Genomic DNA, 15,158 nt, shown 5'->3' with positions numbered 1-15,158 from the left:
GAAAGTTTCCACCTCTGAATATTCCCCCAAATGTTCAACCCTAGCCATGACAGAGGGTAATCACGTCTGCTGCAAACGCAGTTGATGAGCTTATTTCTCCAGTCAGTTGTTCGAATGGAGCTAGGAGTGTGTTCATGTTCTCAAATGCCATTGAAGTGGCAGCCGCGGTATGAGAACCAGCACATTCCTGAGCGTGCAATCGAGCTTTCCTCAGTACGAAGTACTCGGCGACCCACTGTGCTGTCAGACTCTGCATGCTCATGGGGCTGACATCACTGGTCCAAATATCAGTCATGAAGCTAAATGCAGTGACACCCATAGCAAGTAGCTCATGGATGTGCGTTTCAACAATACTGTGTAACTCCGGTAGGGCAACATCTGAAAAATACAGCCTACTTGGTAGAGTGTACCTGTGCTCGACCAGTTGGCAAAAGCGAACATCTTCCACGACAGAGAACGGTTGATTGTCAAGGGCAACGAATTCCATTATCTTGGTGTTTTATGCTTTTCGCCTGGTGAGTTCTCGCTGAAATGTTCTTGCTCTTTCAAATGACTGCTCGACTTCAACTTGTTTCGTTGTTGGCTTAGTATTTTTCTGCTTTAGTTCTGTGTAGCTCTAGTTCTGTGTTACATTTTTAGCTAATATCGGCCAATACCGATTATATCGTGCATCCCTAAACTATCTGACCTAGCTATTTTTGGGGGGCCAAGTTTAAGGAGCTCTTTTAGCACCCCCGAATCAGTGACCACCTGCAGGAAGAAACTGTGGAGCAGGGAAGGGGGAAAAAGAGGGAGGAGCATCAGGGTTAGTTGCATTAGAAGGGCTGGGAGATGAGGAAATGTTGCTGGCAAGGAGACATGGCTGTGTCTGTTATCCTGACTTAATGAAGTGTTGATTAAAGAGCTCAGCCATACGCTCCTTGTCAATAACAACAAATCATCAACATTAAGGGACATGGGCAGCTGTGACGAGGAGGGTTTATTCTACAGGTCTTTCAACATTTTCCAGAACTTCTTGGGGTTAGACCCACAGAGAGAGAACTGCTCCTTAAAGTAACACACTTTGGCCTTCCAGATAGCCTGAGTGCACTTATTTCTCATTTTGCCTGAACAAGAGCCAGTCAAAAAACAGTGATCACTAAGGTCATTACAGAAAACACCGGACTGATGCCTATCAGGATTATTGTGGGACTGATAATAATCTGAGAGAGATTTAAGGAGTCACATTGTTTTAAGACTTGGTCAGGGGGTTTAAGCATGTCCCAGTATAGGTCACCTAGCAGGACAAATTCAGTGTAAGAGGCCAGGAGAGAGCTTAGGGCGGGTATGGTACAGGCCGGTGCTGATAGTGGATGATAACACCCAGCAACAGTCAACAAAGAGCTATCTGAAGGCTTAATTCTTAAAAACAGCTAATTTAATTATGTAAGCAACAAGGAGGCAGCCAGAGAGACTGGTAGTACTGAGACTGAAGAGGGGGAAATGAGAATCAGGAGGAATCAGTGGTGCTGGAGATTAAGTTCAGAGGAGAGTGGGGGTGGCTGATCACCGGAGGGTCCTCCGAACCACTGGTGAGAGAAAAGGGGGTGGAATGAGAGCGGGAAAGATGGAGGAAGAGAAGAGGTGTTGGAGGGGGGAGAGATGGAGAAAAAATAAAGAGAACAGGGTTGGGGTATGAATGATGATGGTGATCCCCTGCACCTTACTTCTGATCCACCCTCTTGGAAAGTCCACCATGTTCCCCTGATGAAACCCAGGGAATCCTCAGTGACTGTTGTATTGGAAACATTGAAGATTGGAGGAGATGTTTGGTTGTTGATATAGGCATGTGTGATAATGAAGTCGATGTTTTATGTAGAGCCCGGTCTATATGTTTTTTGGGGGGGTCCGATCAGTGCTTGACTTGGTCTAAAATAGGTGCCGGTACTCATTTTGGATGCTGGTACTGTTTTATATTTTGGTGCAGTAACTGCACAATACTTTTGAGATAAAATATTATGAGAGGTCCAGGAACTCGATCAGTAGAAAATTTGAAGTGCCGGTACTCCGTTCCGGTGAGCTCCTGCCAAAGTCAAGCACTGGGTCCAATTTTAATTTTTTGGGTGGGAACAACTTACAGATACCAATATATCTGCCGATATACTGTTTTACAGTGAGGGAAATGAAAGTGTAAGACACCTGTCTTTTATACTGATAACAGGTGCCATTAGTACAGGTAACGAGTGGAGGACAGAGGAGCCTCTTAACGAAGTAGTTACAGGTCTGAGAGGCAGAAGTCTTGCTTGTTTGTAGGTGACCAAATACTTATTTTCCACCATAATTTGCAAATAAATTCATAAAAAATCTTACAATGTGATTTTTTTTCTCATTTTGTCTGTCATAGTTGAAGTGTACCTATGATAAATTACAGGCCTCATCTTTTTAAGTGGGAGAACTTGCACAATTGGTGGCTGACTAAATACTTTTTTGCCCCACTGTATGTATTCACCCCCTTTGCTATGAAGCCCCTAAATAAGATCTGGTGCAACCAATTACCTTCAGAAGTCACATAATTAATTAAACAAAGTCCACCTGTGTGAACTCTAAGTGTCACATGATCTCAGTGTGTGTATATATATATATATATATATATATATATATATATATATACAGTGCCTTGCGAAAGTATTCGGCCCCCTTGAACTTTGCGACATTTTGCCACATTTCAGGCTTCAAACATAAAGATATAAAACTGTATTTTTTTGTGAAGAATCAACAACAAGTGGGACACAATCATGAAGTGGAACGACATTTATTGGATATTTCAAACTTTTTTAACAAATCAAAAACTGAAAAATTGGGCGTGCAAAATTACTTGCCAAGGGAGGGCTGCCCACCAAAACTCACAGACCAGGCTAGGATGGCATTAATCAGAGGCAACAAAGAGACCAAAGATAACCCTGAAGGAGCTGCAACGCATCACAGCGGCGATTGGAGTGTCTGTCCATAGGACCACTTTAAGCCATACACTCCACAGAGTTGGGCTTTACAGAAGAGTGGCCATAAAAAAGTAATTGCTTAAAGAAAAAAAATAAGCAAACACATTTGGTGTTCGCCAAAAGGCATGTGGGAGACTCCCCAAACATATGGAAGAAGGTACTCTGGTCAGATGAGACTAAAATTGAGCTTTTTGGCCATCAAGGAAAACGCTATGTCTGGTGCAAATCCAACACCTCTTCACCCCGAGAACATCATCCCACAGTGAAGCATGGTGGTGGTAGCATCATGCTGTGGGGATGTGTTTTCATTGGCAGTGACTGGGGAACTGGTCAGAATTGAAGGAATGATGGATGGCGCTAAATACATGGAAATACTTGAGGGAGAGATTTGAGACTGGGACGGAGGTTCACCTTCCAGCGGGACAATGACCCTAAGCATACTGCTAAAGCAACACTTGAGTGGTTTATCTGAGGACAGTGCCGCGCGTACAAAAGCATTACATACATTTTCCAACCAAGCAGAGGCATCACAAAAGTCAGAAATAGCGATTAAAGTCATTCTTTATATCCCAAAAAGTCAGTTTAGTTGGCGCGCTTGACTCAGTAATCCACCGGTTTCCCTCTTTCAAAATGCATACAAATTAATCCCGAAACTTCATCCAAACAAGTCAAACAATGTTTATAATCAATTGTCAGGTACCCTAATATGTAAATAAATTATCAAATTTAAGACGGCGAATAATATGTTCATTACCAGAGATAAATAACGATGTGTGCGCATTCACCGATGAGCAACACAACAAAAAACAAGCCTGAAACTCTTTCTATACTTGATATCTACTGGAAGCCATTGATTCTGGATGGAAAATCTGGATGGATTGTCCTCGGGTTTTCGCCTGCTATATCAGTTCTGTTATACTCAGACATTATTTTATCAGTTTTGGAAAAAAATAGTTTTCAATCCAATACTACCAATTATATGCATATCCTAGCTTCTGGGCCTGAGTAACAGGCAGTTTACTTTGGGCACCTCATTCATCCAAACTTCCGAATACTGCACCCTAGATTTAAGAAGTTTAGGGGAAACATTTAAGTCTCTTGGAATGGCCTAGTCAAAGCCCATACCTCAATCCAATTGAGAATCTGTGGTATGACTTAAGGATACACCAGCGGAACCCCGGTGGCTAGATGTGCCAAGCTTATAGAGACATACCCCAAGAGACTTGCAGCTGTAATTGCTGCAAAAGTTGGCTCTACAAAGTATTGACAATCAATTTTAATTCCAGGTTGTAAGGCAACAAAATAGGAAAAATGCCAAGGGGGTGAATACTTTCGCAAGCCACTCTATGCTTCAAATGTGGATTTCTTACATTGTGACAATAAGTTTTCAGGTGGCATGAGATTCCATTTTTTTATCCTTTTTATTGAATATCGGTTATCGGCAGTAAGTACCAGTGAAATGATGCATCGGTCGGGCTGTAGTTTCAATGGTATTGTTAGACGGCTTTGAGTTATGCATTGCCAATTCTGTATGTTGTCAGTTGTCGCTCTGCGAGATTGTCAAGGTAGTGTGTGTGTGTGTGTTAAATTACTATGTTTGATTTTTTTTGCACTGCAAGACATAGAACAAAAATTAAATAACTGTAGGCTACATTTTTATGCCAAAGCAGTGTCCAAATAAGTGTGTGTGTGTGTGTTGCAGATGGCCTGTGTGTGTGAGGATGCCTAGGTAATGCCCCCGGCGTGACTGAGGGGACACCATGTCTGACGAGGAGACCTCGGGGAGACACATGGAGCCCCACTGCCTCAACAGTGAGGAGGATGAGAATGATGGCGATGATGAAGATGACATCCCCGGTAGGTGGAAACTGAAAGACACACGCATCCTGATTAAATGTTGTATAAAGAAATTCCATGAGTAGAGATGATATGATTCCGTGGGCTACGGTCCAATGATATTATGTCTGGCATGGAAAGCGTCAACTAAGATGCCTATACAACGGGTTTTAAATGGGAGGAAAATACTTGTCATTGGGGAGGTGCAAGTGACCAGGAGTGATATTGAACTGATGTCATGAAAGTGGTTTGAAAACCTGCAGTCATATCGTCTCAGTGGTGTGCGTCCGTGTGTTCCCCTTTCTTATTGTCTGTACCTGGCAGCATTTACACAGATGTTCGGGGTAGTCTTTGGTAGCATGACTTTACAGGAGATGAATCCTGTCTGAACTCTGTTCTGCTTCAGGAGGGGTCGGGGGTTAGGCAAACGTGTTACTGTTTCATAAGTTGTCATACCATCTGGTAGTGGCTGTCTTGACTGCATCAAATCCATGTAAAGAAGCTAGTTATGATAGCCAGCTAGCAAGGCTATTTTGGGCTATTTGGTGCGCTCCCTTAGCCTTGTAATTACCAGATTGCTGCTGCGCTATCAGTCTGCCCGAGAGGCATTGCACAAAACAAATTAAAAAGCGTTTGGATCACTGCTTGCTACTAACTGCCTTGGCTTGAATAAAGAAAAGCCAACTGAACTGAAGCCTGTCAACAACAGTGCTTTGTGTTTGTAATCAACAAAACCACCCTGGTTGGTTTGACGAAACGTTGAGGGCTCTAGCCTCGCATCTTCAAATCTTCACCAGACTGAATCCTTGTAGCGAAACAGTGAATCCCCGAAAAACTCCCCCTCGCCCCTACCAACTCACTCGGAGGGTTGCTAACGAAACTCAAGAGGGTGACTCCCAGAAAGTGACGAGGGGATCTATGTCTTGAAAGAGGCAGTTCAATAGGTAAAAAAAAAAAAAAAACCGTGAATATCAAATTAACAAATTCCCAGTTTTACAAGCTACAGTGCATTGGGATAGTAGTCGGACCCCTTGGCTTTTTCCACGTTTTATAACGTTACAGCCTTAGTCTACAATGGATTAAATAAATACAAATATATCTACACACAATAACCCATAATGACAAAGTGAAAACAGGTTTAGAATTTTTGTCCAATCAATTGAATATACCACAGTTGGACTCTAATGAAGTTTGAGAACAGAATTGCTTGTGTTTAAAAGTTTAAAACATTTCCTGGGAAAATCACTGGTATAGCTCAAGTTTCAAGTCTCAGAGCAAGGTTCTGAATAACATATCATGTACCCTCAGGCATTTCTGTTCTTTCTTTAACTAAAATGAAAATGCTCTCAAAATAGTCTTGATGAGGAAAATGTACATTTAATCAGCTATCATGAATAAGCCATTCACCTGTAACAATGTGGAAAAAGGCAATTGGGTCTATTTTTCCCATCAAGTCAAATGCAATTCCACACCATCCTTGGCATTTGTTATTTCATTAGGATAACTATTAGCTGTTGCAAAAGCAGCAGCTACTCTTCCTGGGGTCCACACAGAACATGTAATCAAAGTCGAATACTAATGTCTACATTCGGATATTCTCTTAATTAATTAACCGTGCTCATACCTATGAGAGAGAGGGTAGGGTGTCCAATGAAATATTCATATTTTGACCAATGGGTAAAAAAAACAATGGTCCAAACCTCATGTCTTTGTCATAATCCGTTGAAACGTTATTGGAGTTTTTACCCTTGTATGATGGCTAAACTTCAGGTGACTAAATCAATGGAGGCCAGAGAGAAAAAAGTGGTTCAAATGAAAGAAAATTGCTCAGCATCGCATCAGCTTGACTGGATGCTGTGCGAGAATAAAGGCTACCTTACAGGCTCAACATGTCCAATCCTAAAAGTTGCTGCGAGAAAGCTGCACTGCTCTGTCAACAGAGCTCGGTGCTTATTGTCGCATGTATTAGGTTACGAAATCTGACTTTTTGGATATGCTGGTAATGCAATGGTAGAAAGTCCCCACTGAACGTTTCAGAACGTGAATAATCATATTTGTCTTGTTTAAAATGCATTTTAAACATCAGTAAGTTGAATTTCATCACCAAAGCGCAATTTCACCCACTCTCTGGGCAGTTATTTCCCTCTCCTACCCTCTCTGTGCTGCTCACTCCCTGGGTTGTGGTGACATTCACACAGCCGTTTTTGTCTATGTCACTGTGACACTGCGTTATGAGAGACAGCCCTCTACCCCTCGCCTCCTCCGGTTCTCTTTGTGTCTGCGCAACTATGGCTCATTCAGCCGTACAGCTCTACTGCAGCACGCGGGCGCTCACACACGCACAGCGACCTTAAGCATCAGAGTTGGGTTTAATAATAGAGTTTGTCTGTGTGTTCTGTTCTTTGTCATGTTTTGTTATAGAAATAGTTGGTTCACAGTCAGGAAAAGGGATTGCCCTCAATATTAGGACTGGGAATTTCCAGGGACCTCACGATACGATACTTAGGTGCCGATATGATGTGCATTGCCATTCGTTACAGTGATTTTTATTGCGATTCGATGTAGTAAACATATCGCTTACCATATGTCTGCTGCAGAGAGACGAGAACATGAGAGAACGAGTTTTGATCAGTCAGGGAAATTAAAGGGGCTGAAAACAAATTGGCTCCCTATTAAAAAAAAGACAGAGAACAATCTATGAAGGGAATATACTGGAGGTTCGGTGCAGGTACCACCCAACTAGCGCAAAGATTATATCCCAATATGTAACTATTAAAAAAAGAAAAAATATGCATAACTACTCAACATGTAGGCTAGCTACTGTACTTTAACTCTGCTCAGTGTCAGGACTTATGCACTCTCACACTCCTACTTACTCTGACACACACACCCACACACACACATACGTCAGACATATGTACACATTACGTAACCCTACTCCCCGTCTGTGCTCTATGCCCCGGTCTGTCTGGATGTTAACATATTGCTGTAGGATTAAGGTCACTAGTACCAACGGCAGGCCCGGGGAAGTGAGGATCACTTCCTCCCTCTGCCATCTCCATACTAACTCTATATCTGTCTCATTTCTTCCTATTCCTGTCTTTTGGTTACCAGATATCTATCCATATAGCCACAAGCAGGTGCTGCACTGATCCATCAGCTTCAACATGACATGGCATTTAACGTGCTTAGGGTTGTGTAATTCTACTTACATTCCCCAAATTCCCAGGTTTTTCCTGAAATCCTGGTTGGAGGATTCCAGATTTCCTCTTATTCCTTCTTGATTCTGGGAATCTTCCAATCGGGATTTCGGAAAAACTTAAGACTTTTGGGAAAGTTAAGCAGAATTTTCGAACCCTAAACATGATTCGGTCGAGTAGTTTTATTGTGGCTTCCAGTCAGCGTGGTGCAGAAATACACTTTCAGGACACACCTTAAAAAGTGATTGGTGCCATTTTGAGAACAGAATTGCTTGTGTTTAAAAGTTTAAAACATTTCCTGGGAAAATCACTGGTATACCGTAAAAGTCTCCAAGCTGCAGAGCAAGGTTCTTGACCTCGTTCATAACATATCATGTACCCTCAGGTCGGCACAGTCTCTTTCTTTAACTAAACATGAAAATGCTCTCAAAATAGTCTTCTGAGCCACATGATACATGTATCAGCTATCATGTTGCCATTCACCTGTAGCTGTATGAGCCTGGGAATTGGGCCTATTTTTCCCATCAAGTCAAATACAATTCCACACCATCCTTGGCATTTGTTATTTCATTAGGATAACTATTAGCTGTTGCAAAAGCAGCAGCTACTCTTCCTGGGGTCCACACAGAACATGAAACATGACACAATACTCAACATTAATAGACAAGAATAGCTCTGAATTGGACAGAAAAACAGAAGATTTGTTATTGAAGGCACACACAGCCTACATATCAATACATGCACACAAATGATCTAGGTGAAATAGGGGAGAGGCGTTGTGTCGCGAGGTGTTGCTTTATCTGTGTTTCTTTGCTGCTTATTTGAGCAATATGAGATGGAAGGTAGTTCCATGCAATAATGGCTTTATATAATACTGTATGCTTTCTTGAAATTGTTCTGTATTTTTGGACTGTGAAAAGACCCCTGGTGGCATGTCTGTTGGGGTAAGTGTGTGTGTGTGTGTGCGTGTCAGAGCTGTGTGTAAGTTGACTACGCAAACAATTTGGGATTTAACACGTTCATGTTTCTTATAAAAAGTAACACAGTCAGTCTCTCCTCAACTCTTAGCCAAGAGTGACTGGCATGCATAGAATTTACATCAGCCCTCTGATTACAATGAAGAACAAGACGTGCCTCTCTGTTCTGGGCCAGCTGCAGCTTAACTAGGTATTTCCTTGCCGCACTGGACGACACGACTGGAGAATAATGAAGATTAGACAAAACTAGAGCCTGCAGAACTTGCTTTTTGGTGTGGTGTCAAAAAAAAGCACAGCGTCGCTTACAAGTACACCACTTACAAGTACACCACTTACAAGTACACCACTTACAAGTACACCACTTACAAGTACACCACTTACAAGCACACCACTTACAAGCACACCACTTACAAGCACACCACTTACAAGCACACCACTTACAAGCACACCACTTACAAGCACACCACTTACAAGCACACCACTTACAAGCACACCACTTACAAGCACACCACTTACAAGCACACCACCTACAAGCACACCACTTACAAGCAGTCCAACATGTGTTGATGATATCTATCTTAGACCATGGAAGGTGGAGCATCACAGAGAACATGGTGTCTTTTGGGGCCATGTAACTAACGTGACATATTTCCTGTTATGTTCTTTTTGAGCCAACACTGCGCACACACACACACACACACACACACACACACACACACACACACACACACACACACAGAGAGGGGGAGCTTAGTGCATGTGTTTGTCATAATTGGGGCAGCAACAGTCTATGTTAGCATTTGACTCATGCATGCTGGCCAATTAACTGTTCGTTCTCCTATGTTACTTGAATGAGCATATTTAATCTGGGCTCTGAAGTGTATTTTGTGCTCTTTCTCCCTCCTTCCTCTCCTCTCTCTCTTGGGTAATAGTCACAGAGCACCGTCACCCATGCCACCCGCTCTCTGTGCTGTTACTGTCGCCATAACAACCAGAGCCTGGACGCTCTCTCTCTCTGTCTCTCTCCCCCTTTCTCTTTCTCAAAGTTGTGAGCATACTTGTTTTTCTCCCTCTCTCTCTGTATACCTGTTTTGTCTTCTTGACCAACCCTTTTGCTACGATACCTTCACAACGCTCCCACGGGAAGTTCCGTTCAAACTTCTCTCCTCTTTCTTTTCTCCCATCCCTCTCCCCCGTCTGCCTTTTTATTTCCCTTGTGTTGGTGTGAGAGCTCAGCTCTGTGAGGTGTGCCCATTTCCCCCTGTGCTGTGGCCCTCCTTCCCTCTCTGTGTACCCTGAACCCTGTCCCCCAGAATGTTTTATGCAACCAGGCCCGGGCCCAGCTCCATAGTTTTACATTTGTTTCACTGCCTACTCACCCATCTGAGACATACCGTTCAAAACAACACCGACACCTTGAGGCAGTGGAAATGTACAGGTAGGGTGGCAGCGGAGGTCAGACAGACACAAAAGGTTTGCCAGAAACAAAGTATAGAATGACTGGCTGTGTGAAGCAGGGGGACAGGCTTGCAGGCATGGAGGGAGAGGAGCAAACGAGCAGAGTGTACAGGCATCCCCACCCCCTGGTTCCCGTGGAGCAGCACTGAGCTGCAGCAGATGCACCACCGTCCAGTGAACCACAGGAGCCATTGGTTCAACATTTGACTTTGAAACGAATAGTCGAGGGTGGCTGAGAGCAACTGAAAATATCCTGTTGACGAGACCAGGTGGAGGCTCTGTTACAAGGTGTTTATATATTGTGAGGCCATGGATGTGCAAATTGTTCAGACAAGCGCACCCGCGTGTAAGTCCACTGCATTATTCGGTGGCAGATTTGTTTAATTTAAACGCCCCAAAAGACTCTTTCACAAGCACTAGTTGGGCTTTTCATAATTGCAGAAAGCACACCCAGAGCTGGTTCCTCGGCCCAGCAGCAGCTCCTGTTTTTGGGTCAGGTTTTGTGTGTGTGTGTGTGTGTGAGAGAGAGCCCTGGATACTGGGTGAGCAGATGGGAACAAGAGGGATGGAGGACTGGAGACACAGCTGGGCCTGGGGATAACGTAATGATTGAACAGACTGGAAGGGCAGGTACTACAAAGGCTGTGTCACGCTGTCACTGTCACAAAATAGCTGCTCCCCATCCAAGAATACAGCTGTTTTATGTGCGTGTGTGTGCTCAATGTTTTGCACTTGTCATCAAGGCTCTATATTAAACATTGTCATTGGTAGCAGTGGTTCTCCCAATTTATAAAAGTTAAGAGGACGACATAACATTTAGCAGCACCAGAAAATATTGTTTGAATCGATTGAGGAATATCCTAATTGGTGCTATAGCTACTTCTGAGGCACATGTTGTGCTCTAGGAACTAGTATGTGATCCTGTAAATATATATGTTGACGCAAATACCAGTCGTTTGTGGACTATGTGCTTTTCACAATGTAGAAACCTAAATCTTCCATAAAAATGTTAAGTCTATTTAAGAACATCGTTAGTAGGTGAAGACATGCGAGACATCTGTTATTCATTCATTGCTATGATCATTGATCTCCTGAAGAAGCTGTCCCTTTTCCTTTCTTCCTGTGCCCCCAAACGTTCGGATGTCGCCTCCTAGCAAAGTTACCAGGTCGTTAGCTAGCTAGCTATTGAGGTAACGTGACTGAACAAGGCGTAAACAATTGGCCCATGGTCGGAAAAAAATGTAATATGGCCAGCCAATCTGCCATAGAAAGAACAAATGTTGGGTCATCTCTTTTGAACTGTTTGTGTTAGAAACAAGCCGTTGTCGCTGTAGTAATGGCACAACCATGATGCTAATGACTATGCGCAACAACAACAAACATCTCTTAAAGCACTGAAGTCTAATCGTTACTATTATTATCTCGTGCTCCTATATGAAGCAAAATATTTAGGTGCAAATGCAATCCAAAATGGTCCCACATTAGAGCCCTGTTACACGCACGTGTGTGTGTGTGTGTGTGTGTGTGTTGGGAGGAAATAGTAGGGAAGTCTGTTTTGTACAGCAGTCAACAAATCCAGCACATTGTTTTGTCCCTGTTTTCCTTTTGCTATGTCACTCAACGGGTACATTCTGACTTGGATTGAAATGTTGTTTATAACTGTCAATTACTCAGTCCATGCCTCCCTTTCATTTGCTGAGACTGATTGTGTAAACAGAGAGAAATGTGAGCCAAACGACTTGCGCAAAGTCAAGGCGTGTCTATGGAAATGTGTGTTAGTGTTGCTACTCTTTGGGACGTGAGGAAATACACTCAAAAACAATGTTTGGGTATTTTTTTTGTCATTAGTCCACTGTTGATACAGTCCCAACATGTTTTGCATGTCAGCGGTCAAGTTTTCAAGATATTGGACTTTCAAGATGAAAGGTGTCACCAGCCCACATCATATGAAAATAACAAAAGATAGTTTTTGGGTGATGTATTATCAAGCTAGCAACCTTCACAGGGCTGGTTCTACCTTTTCTTTCCTCTCCTCCTTCCTCTCTTGTTTCTAGCTCTTTCTTCCACAAGGTGGGGACTGGAGTGTAAAGATGTGGGTCACTGTTTGCAGCCTCCACACGTGTGTGTGTGTGTGTGTGTGTGTGTGTGTGTGTGTGTGTGTGTGTGTGTGTGTGTGTGTGTGTGTTGGAAATTGATCTGGGTAAGCTGGGTGGGTTTGTGTGTTTGAAAGGGTCCCGTGATCGAAGTCCGCTGCATTGTTTTGAACGTCCCCCTTTCCTTCCTTATTCCCTCGTTCCCCCTGTCTGAATGAACTCTCTTACCTCTGTTACCTAAGGCAGCCTTGCTAAGGGGGAGGTGTCTGCTGACGACATACTGACACTACCGGTGGAAGGGGGGTTTGTGACTGGCAGGCAGGGCCGGGCTGCTTTCAGCGCCTCATCGTTTTATAATGGTCCCAATAGCCTTCTGTCCTTTGTGGCGGTGGCCCTGGTTACAGAACCACGCTCTCTATTCTTTGTGAGACTGGGGCAGCATGGCAGAGGCAGAGTAGAGCTGACACGGATACTCTGGCTTGACAAGAGGACAGACATGAAACCCATTCCAGAGTAGGAGTATATCATCGTTCATACAGAGATGATGGGTAAGTGTCTAAATCCTGAGTAAGGGGGAGTCTGGCTCTAGCAAGAGCTGAATGGCAGTGGAGAGGTTTTATCATATTGTCAGGTTTTGGTGTACTTTTTATGTTTACCACTTAGTCTTTGAGAGTTTCTCTAAGCTTGAGTACATAGACACACACACACACCCCTACCCCTACCCCCACTAGGGGCCCGGCTCCAGCATGAGCGCTTATGTAAGGAGTTTTTAGTAGTTTCCTGGTTGCCGTGAGCCTGACTCACAACTCACATTGCCAGCCGCTCACGGGTTCAGTAAGTCAGTAGGAAAAACATCTCCTCAGATAAAACAGATAGCGACAGAGACAAAGGTAAACAAGAAGATCGGTTCTGCCTTACAGCTTTGAGGCAGACTTTTTCAACTAGAGGAAGTGTGTTAGTGAGTTCGGGAGCAGACAGCGGTACTTGGACTCAGACCATCGATTTCCTCACCATCAGAGCAGGGGAACGGAGAGGGAGACTACTCAGAGAGGGGCAAACTGCACGCCTGCTACACGCTCTCTGGACACCCCACACACCCCTCACGGAGACTAAGCATGCTGCTGCTGGAAGAGTCGGAGACCTTTACAGGTAGGCGATCCCCTGAACCCCGCTGCCACACTGACCCTTCTCTGTGCGAGCGTCACTGACCCTTATGACCGCAGCAAGTCGGGGTGATGTCTGAGGAGGACACTTCGAATGAATAAATGATGACCTGGAAAAGAGGTGTGGATGGATGATTTGTTGTGAGTGAGAAATGGTGATGATTTAACAAGGGTGTTTTTACATTGTGGTTACTGTCTGTGAATTGGAGTTGTTTTGTAAGTGTGCGCACCAGCGTTGTGTAACGCTCCCTACTTATGCATTAGTTTGACACCCGCTAGCCTTTCATTCTTTCTCTTCACTCTCATATTGTTCCCTGTTGGGGAGCACTTCGTTTGTTTGATCTGGGGGGCTATTTGATTGACTGTTTCTATGGTAACCTAAACAAGTGGGAGGATTAATGTTAGGTTATACTGGTAGTAGTCTGGCTGGGTGCAACATTAGGAGCAACACATGGTCAACTACAACAACCATGTTTTTATACACGACAGCCCACATCATACAGGAATGTGGCCACGTTGTTTCTATACGATTGGGATTACTGGTAGCCTGTGGTTGGGTCTCGTTATCCTCTTCTTTCTGTCCATTCCTCTGGTTTTGGTAGTTGATTGGATGGACAGTTGTTGTGATCCCAGTGGGGCCACCTCCTAGATGGTCATGGGGGAATTTTCCATTAGGGTATGAACGTTTTAAACGAAAATGGGATCATTAACGTGGAGAAAAATCCCTGACTGAAAAATATACAGTACCAGTCAAAAGTTTGGAGACGCCTACTCATTCCAGGTTTTTTTCGTAGATTAATAGCAAAGACATAAACAATGAAATAACATGTGGAATCATGTAGTAACCAAAAACGTGTTAAACAAATCAAAATAGCCCTTAAACGGCCTGGAGGTGTGTTGGGTCATTGTCCTGTTGAAAAGCAAATGATAGTCCCACTAAGCGCAAACCAGATGGGATGTTGCTGCGGAATGCTGTGGTAGCCATGCTGGTTAAGCATGCCTTGAATAAATTAGACCGTGTCACCTTGAATAAATTTAGACCATTAGCACCATCACACCTCCTCCATGCTTCACGGTGGGAACCACACATGCGGACATCATCCGTTCACTTACTCTGCGTCTCACAAAGACACTGCGGTTGGAACCAAAAATCTCAAATTTGGACTCATCAGACCAAAGGACAGATTTCCACTGGTCTAATGTCCAAAAAGTTCAAATGATTGAGTGACCCAGTTGTTGCAATGGGCAGAGCGTGCTGTGGTGTGTAGGGGGGCTATGGAAAGTCACTGGGGTGGCTAGGTGTGATTCATTTGGGTTTCCATTAAAGCGGGGAAAAAACACTTCTGATCTGTGATATGCTAAGTGAATAACGTGATGCGCCTCAGCTTGTAAAATTTTACTTTGATTTATTAGGGCGGGTCAAGTTTACCGTTGAAGCTGCTTCACTCAACTC

General features: G+C 43.7%; 1 protein-coding gene across 3 annotated transcripts in view; it reads left to right on the top strand.

Annotated features, from left to right (window-relative positions):
* LOC115131983 (helicase ARIP4-like) overlaps positions 1 to 15,158 on the top strand; it is a 66,935-nt gene that overhangs the window by 20,256 nt on the left and 31,521 nt on the right. For 2 of the 3 annotated variants that reach the window (XM_029664121.2, XM_029664120.2), the window contains exon 2: positions 4,681 to 4,835. In XM_029664121.2, coding sequence (XP_029519981.1) covers positions 4,739 to 4,835 — 97 coding nt within the window. In that variant the 5' untranslated portion in view covers positions 4,681 to 4,738. Of the gene's footprint in view, positions 1 to 4,680; positions 4,836 to 13,316; positions 13,692 to 15,158 lie in introns of those variants that run through there. The other variant, XM_029664122.2, reaches the window with a different exon arrangement.

This window comes from Oncorhynchus nerka, linkage group LG7, assembly GCF_034236695.1.
Source record: "Oncorhynchus nerka isolate Pitt River linkage group LG7, Oner_Uvic_2.0, whole genome shotgun sequence".
In the NCBI taxonomy this organism is placed as follows: domain Eukaryota; kingdom Metazoa; phylum Chordata; class Actinopteri; order Salmoniformes; family Salmonidae; genus Oncorhynchus; species Oncorhynchus nerka.
This window is presented reverse-complemented; position numbering and strand designations above follow the sequence as displayed.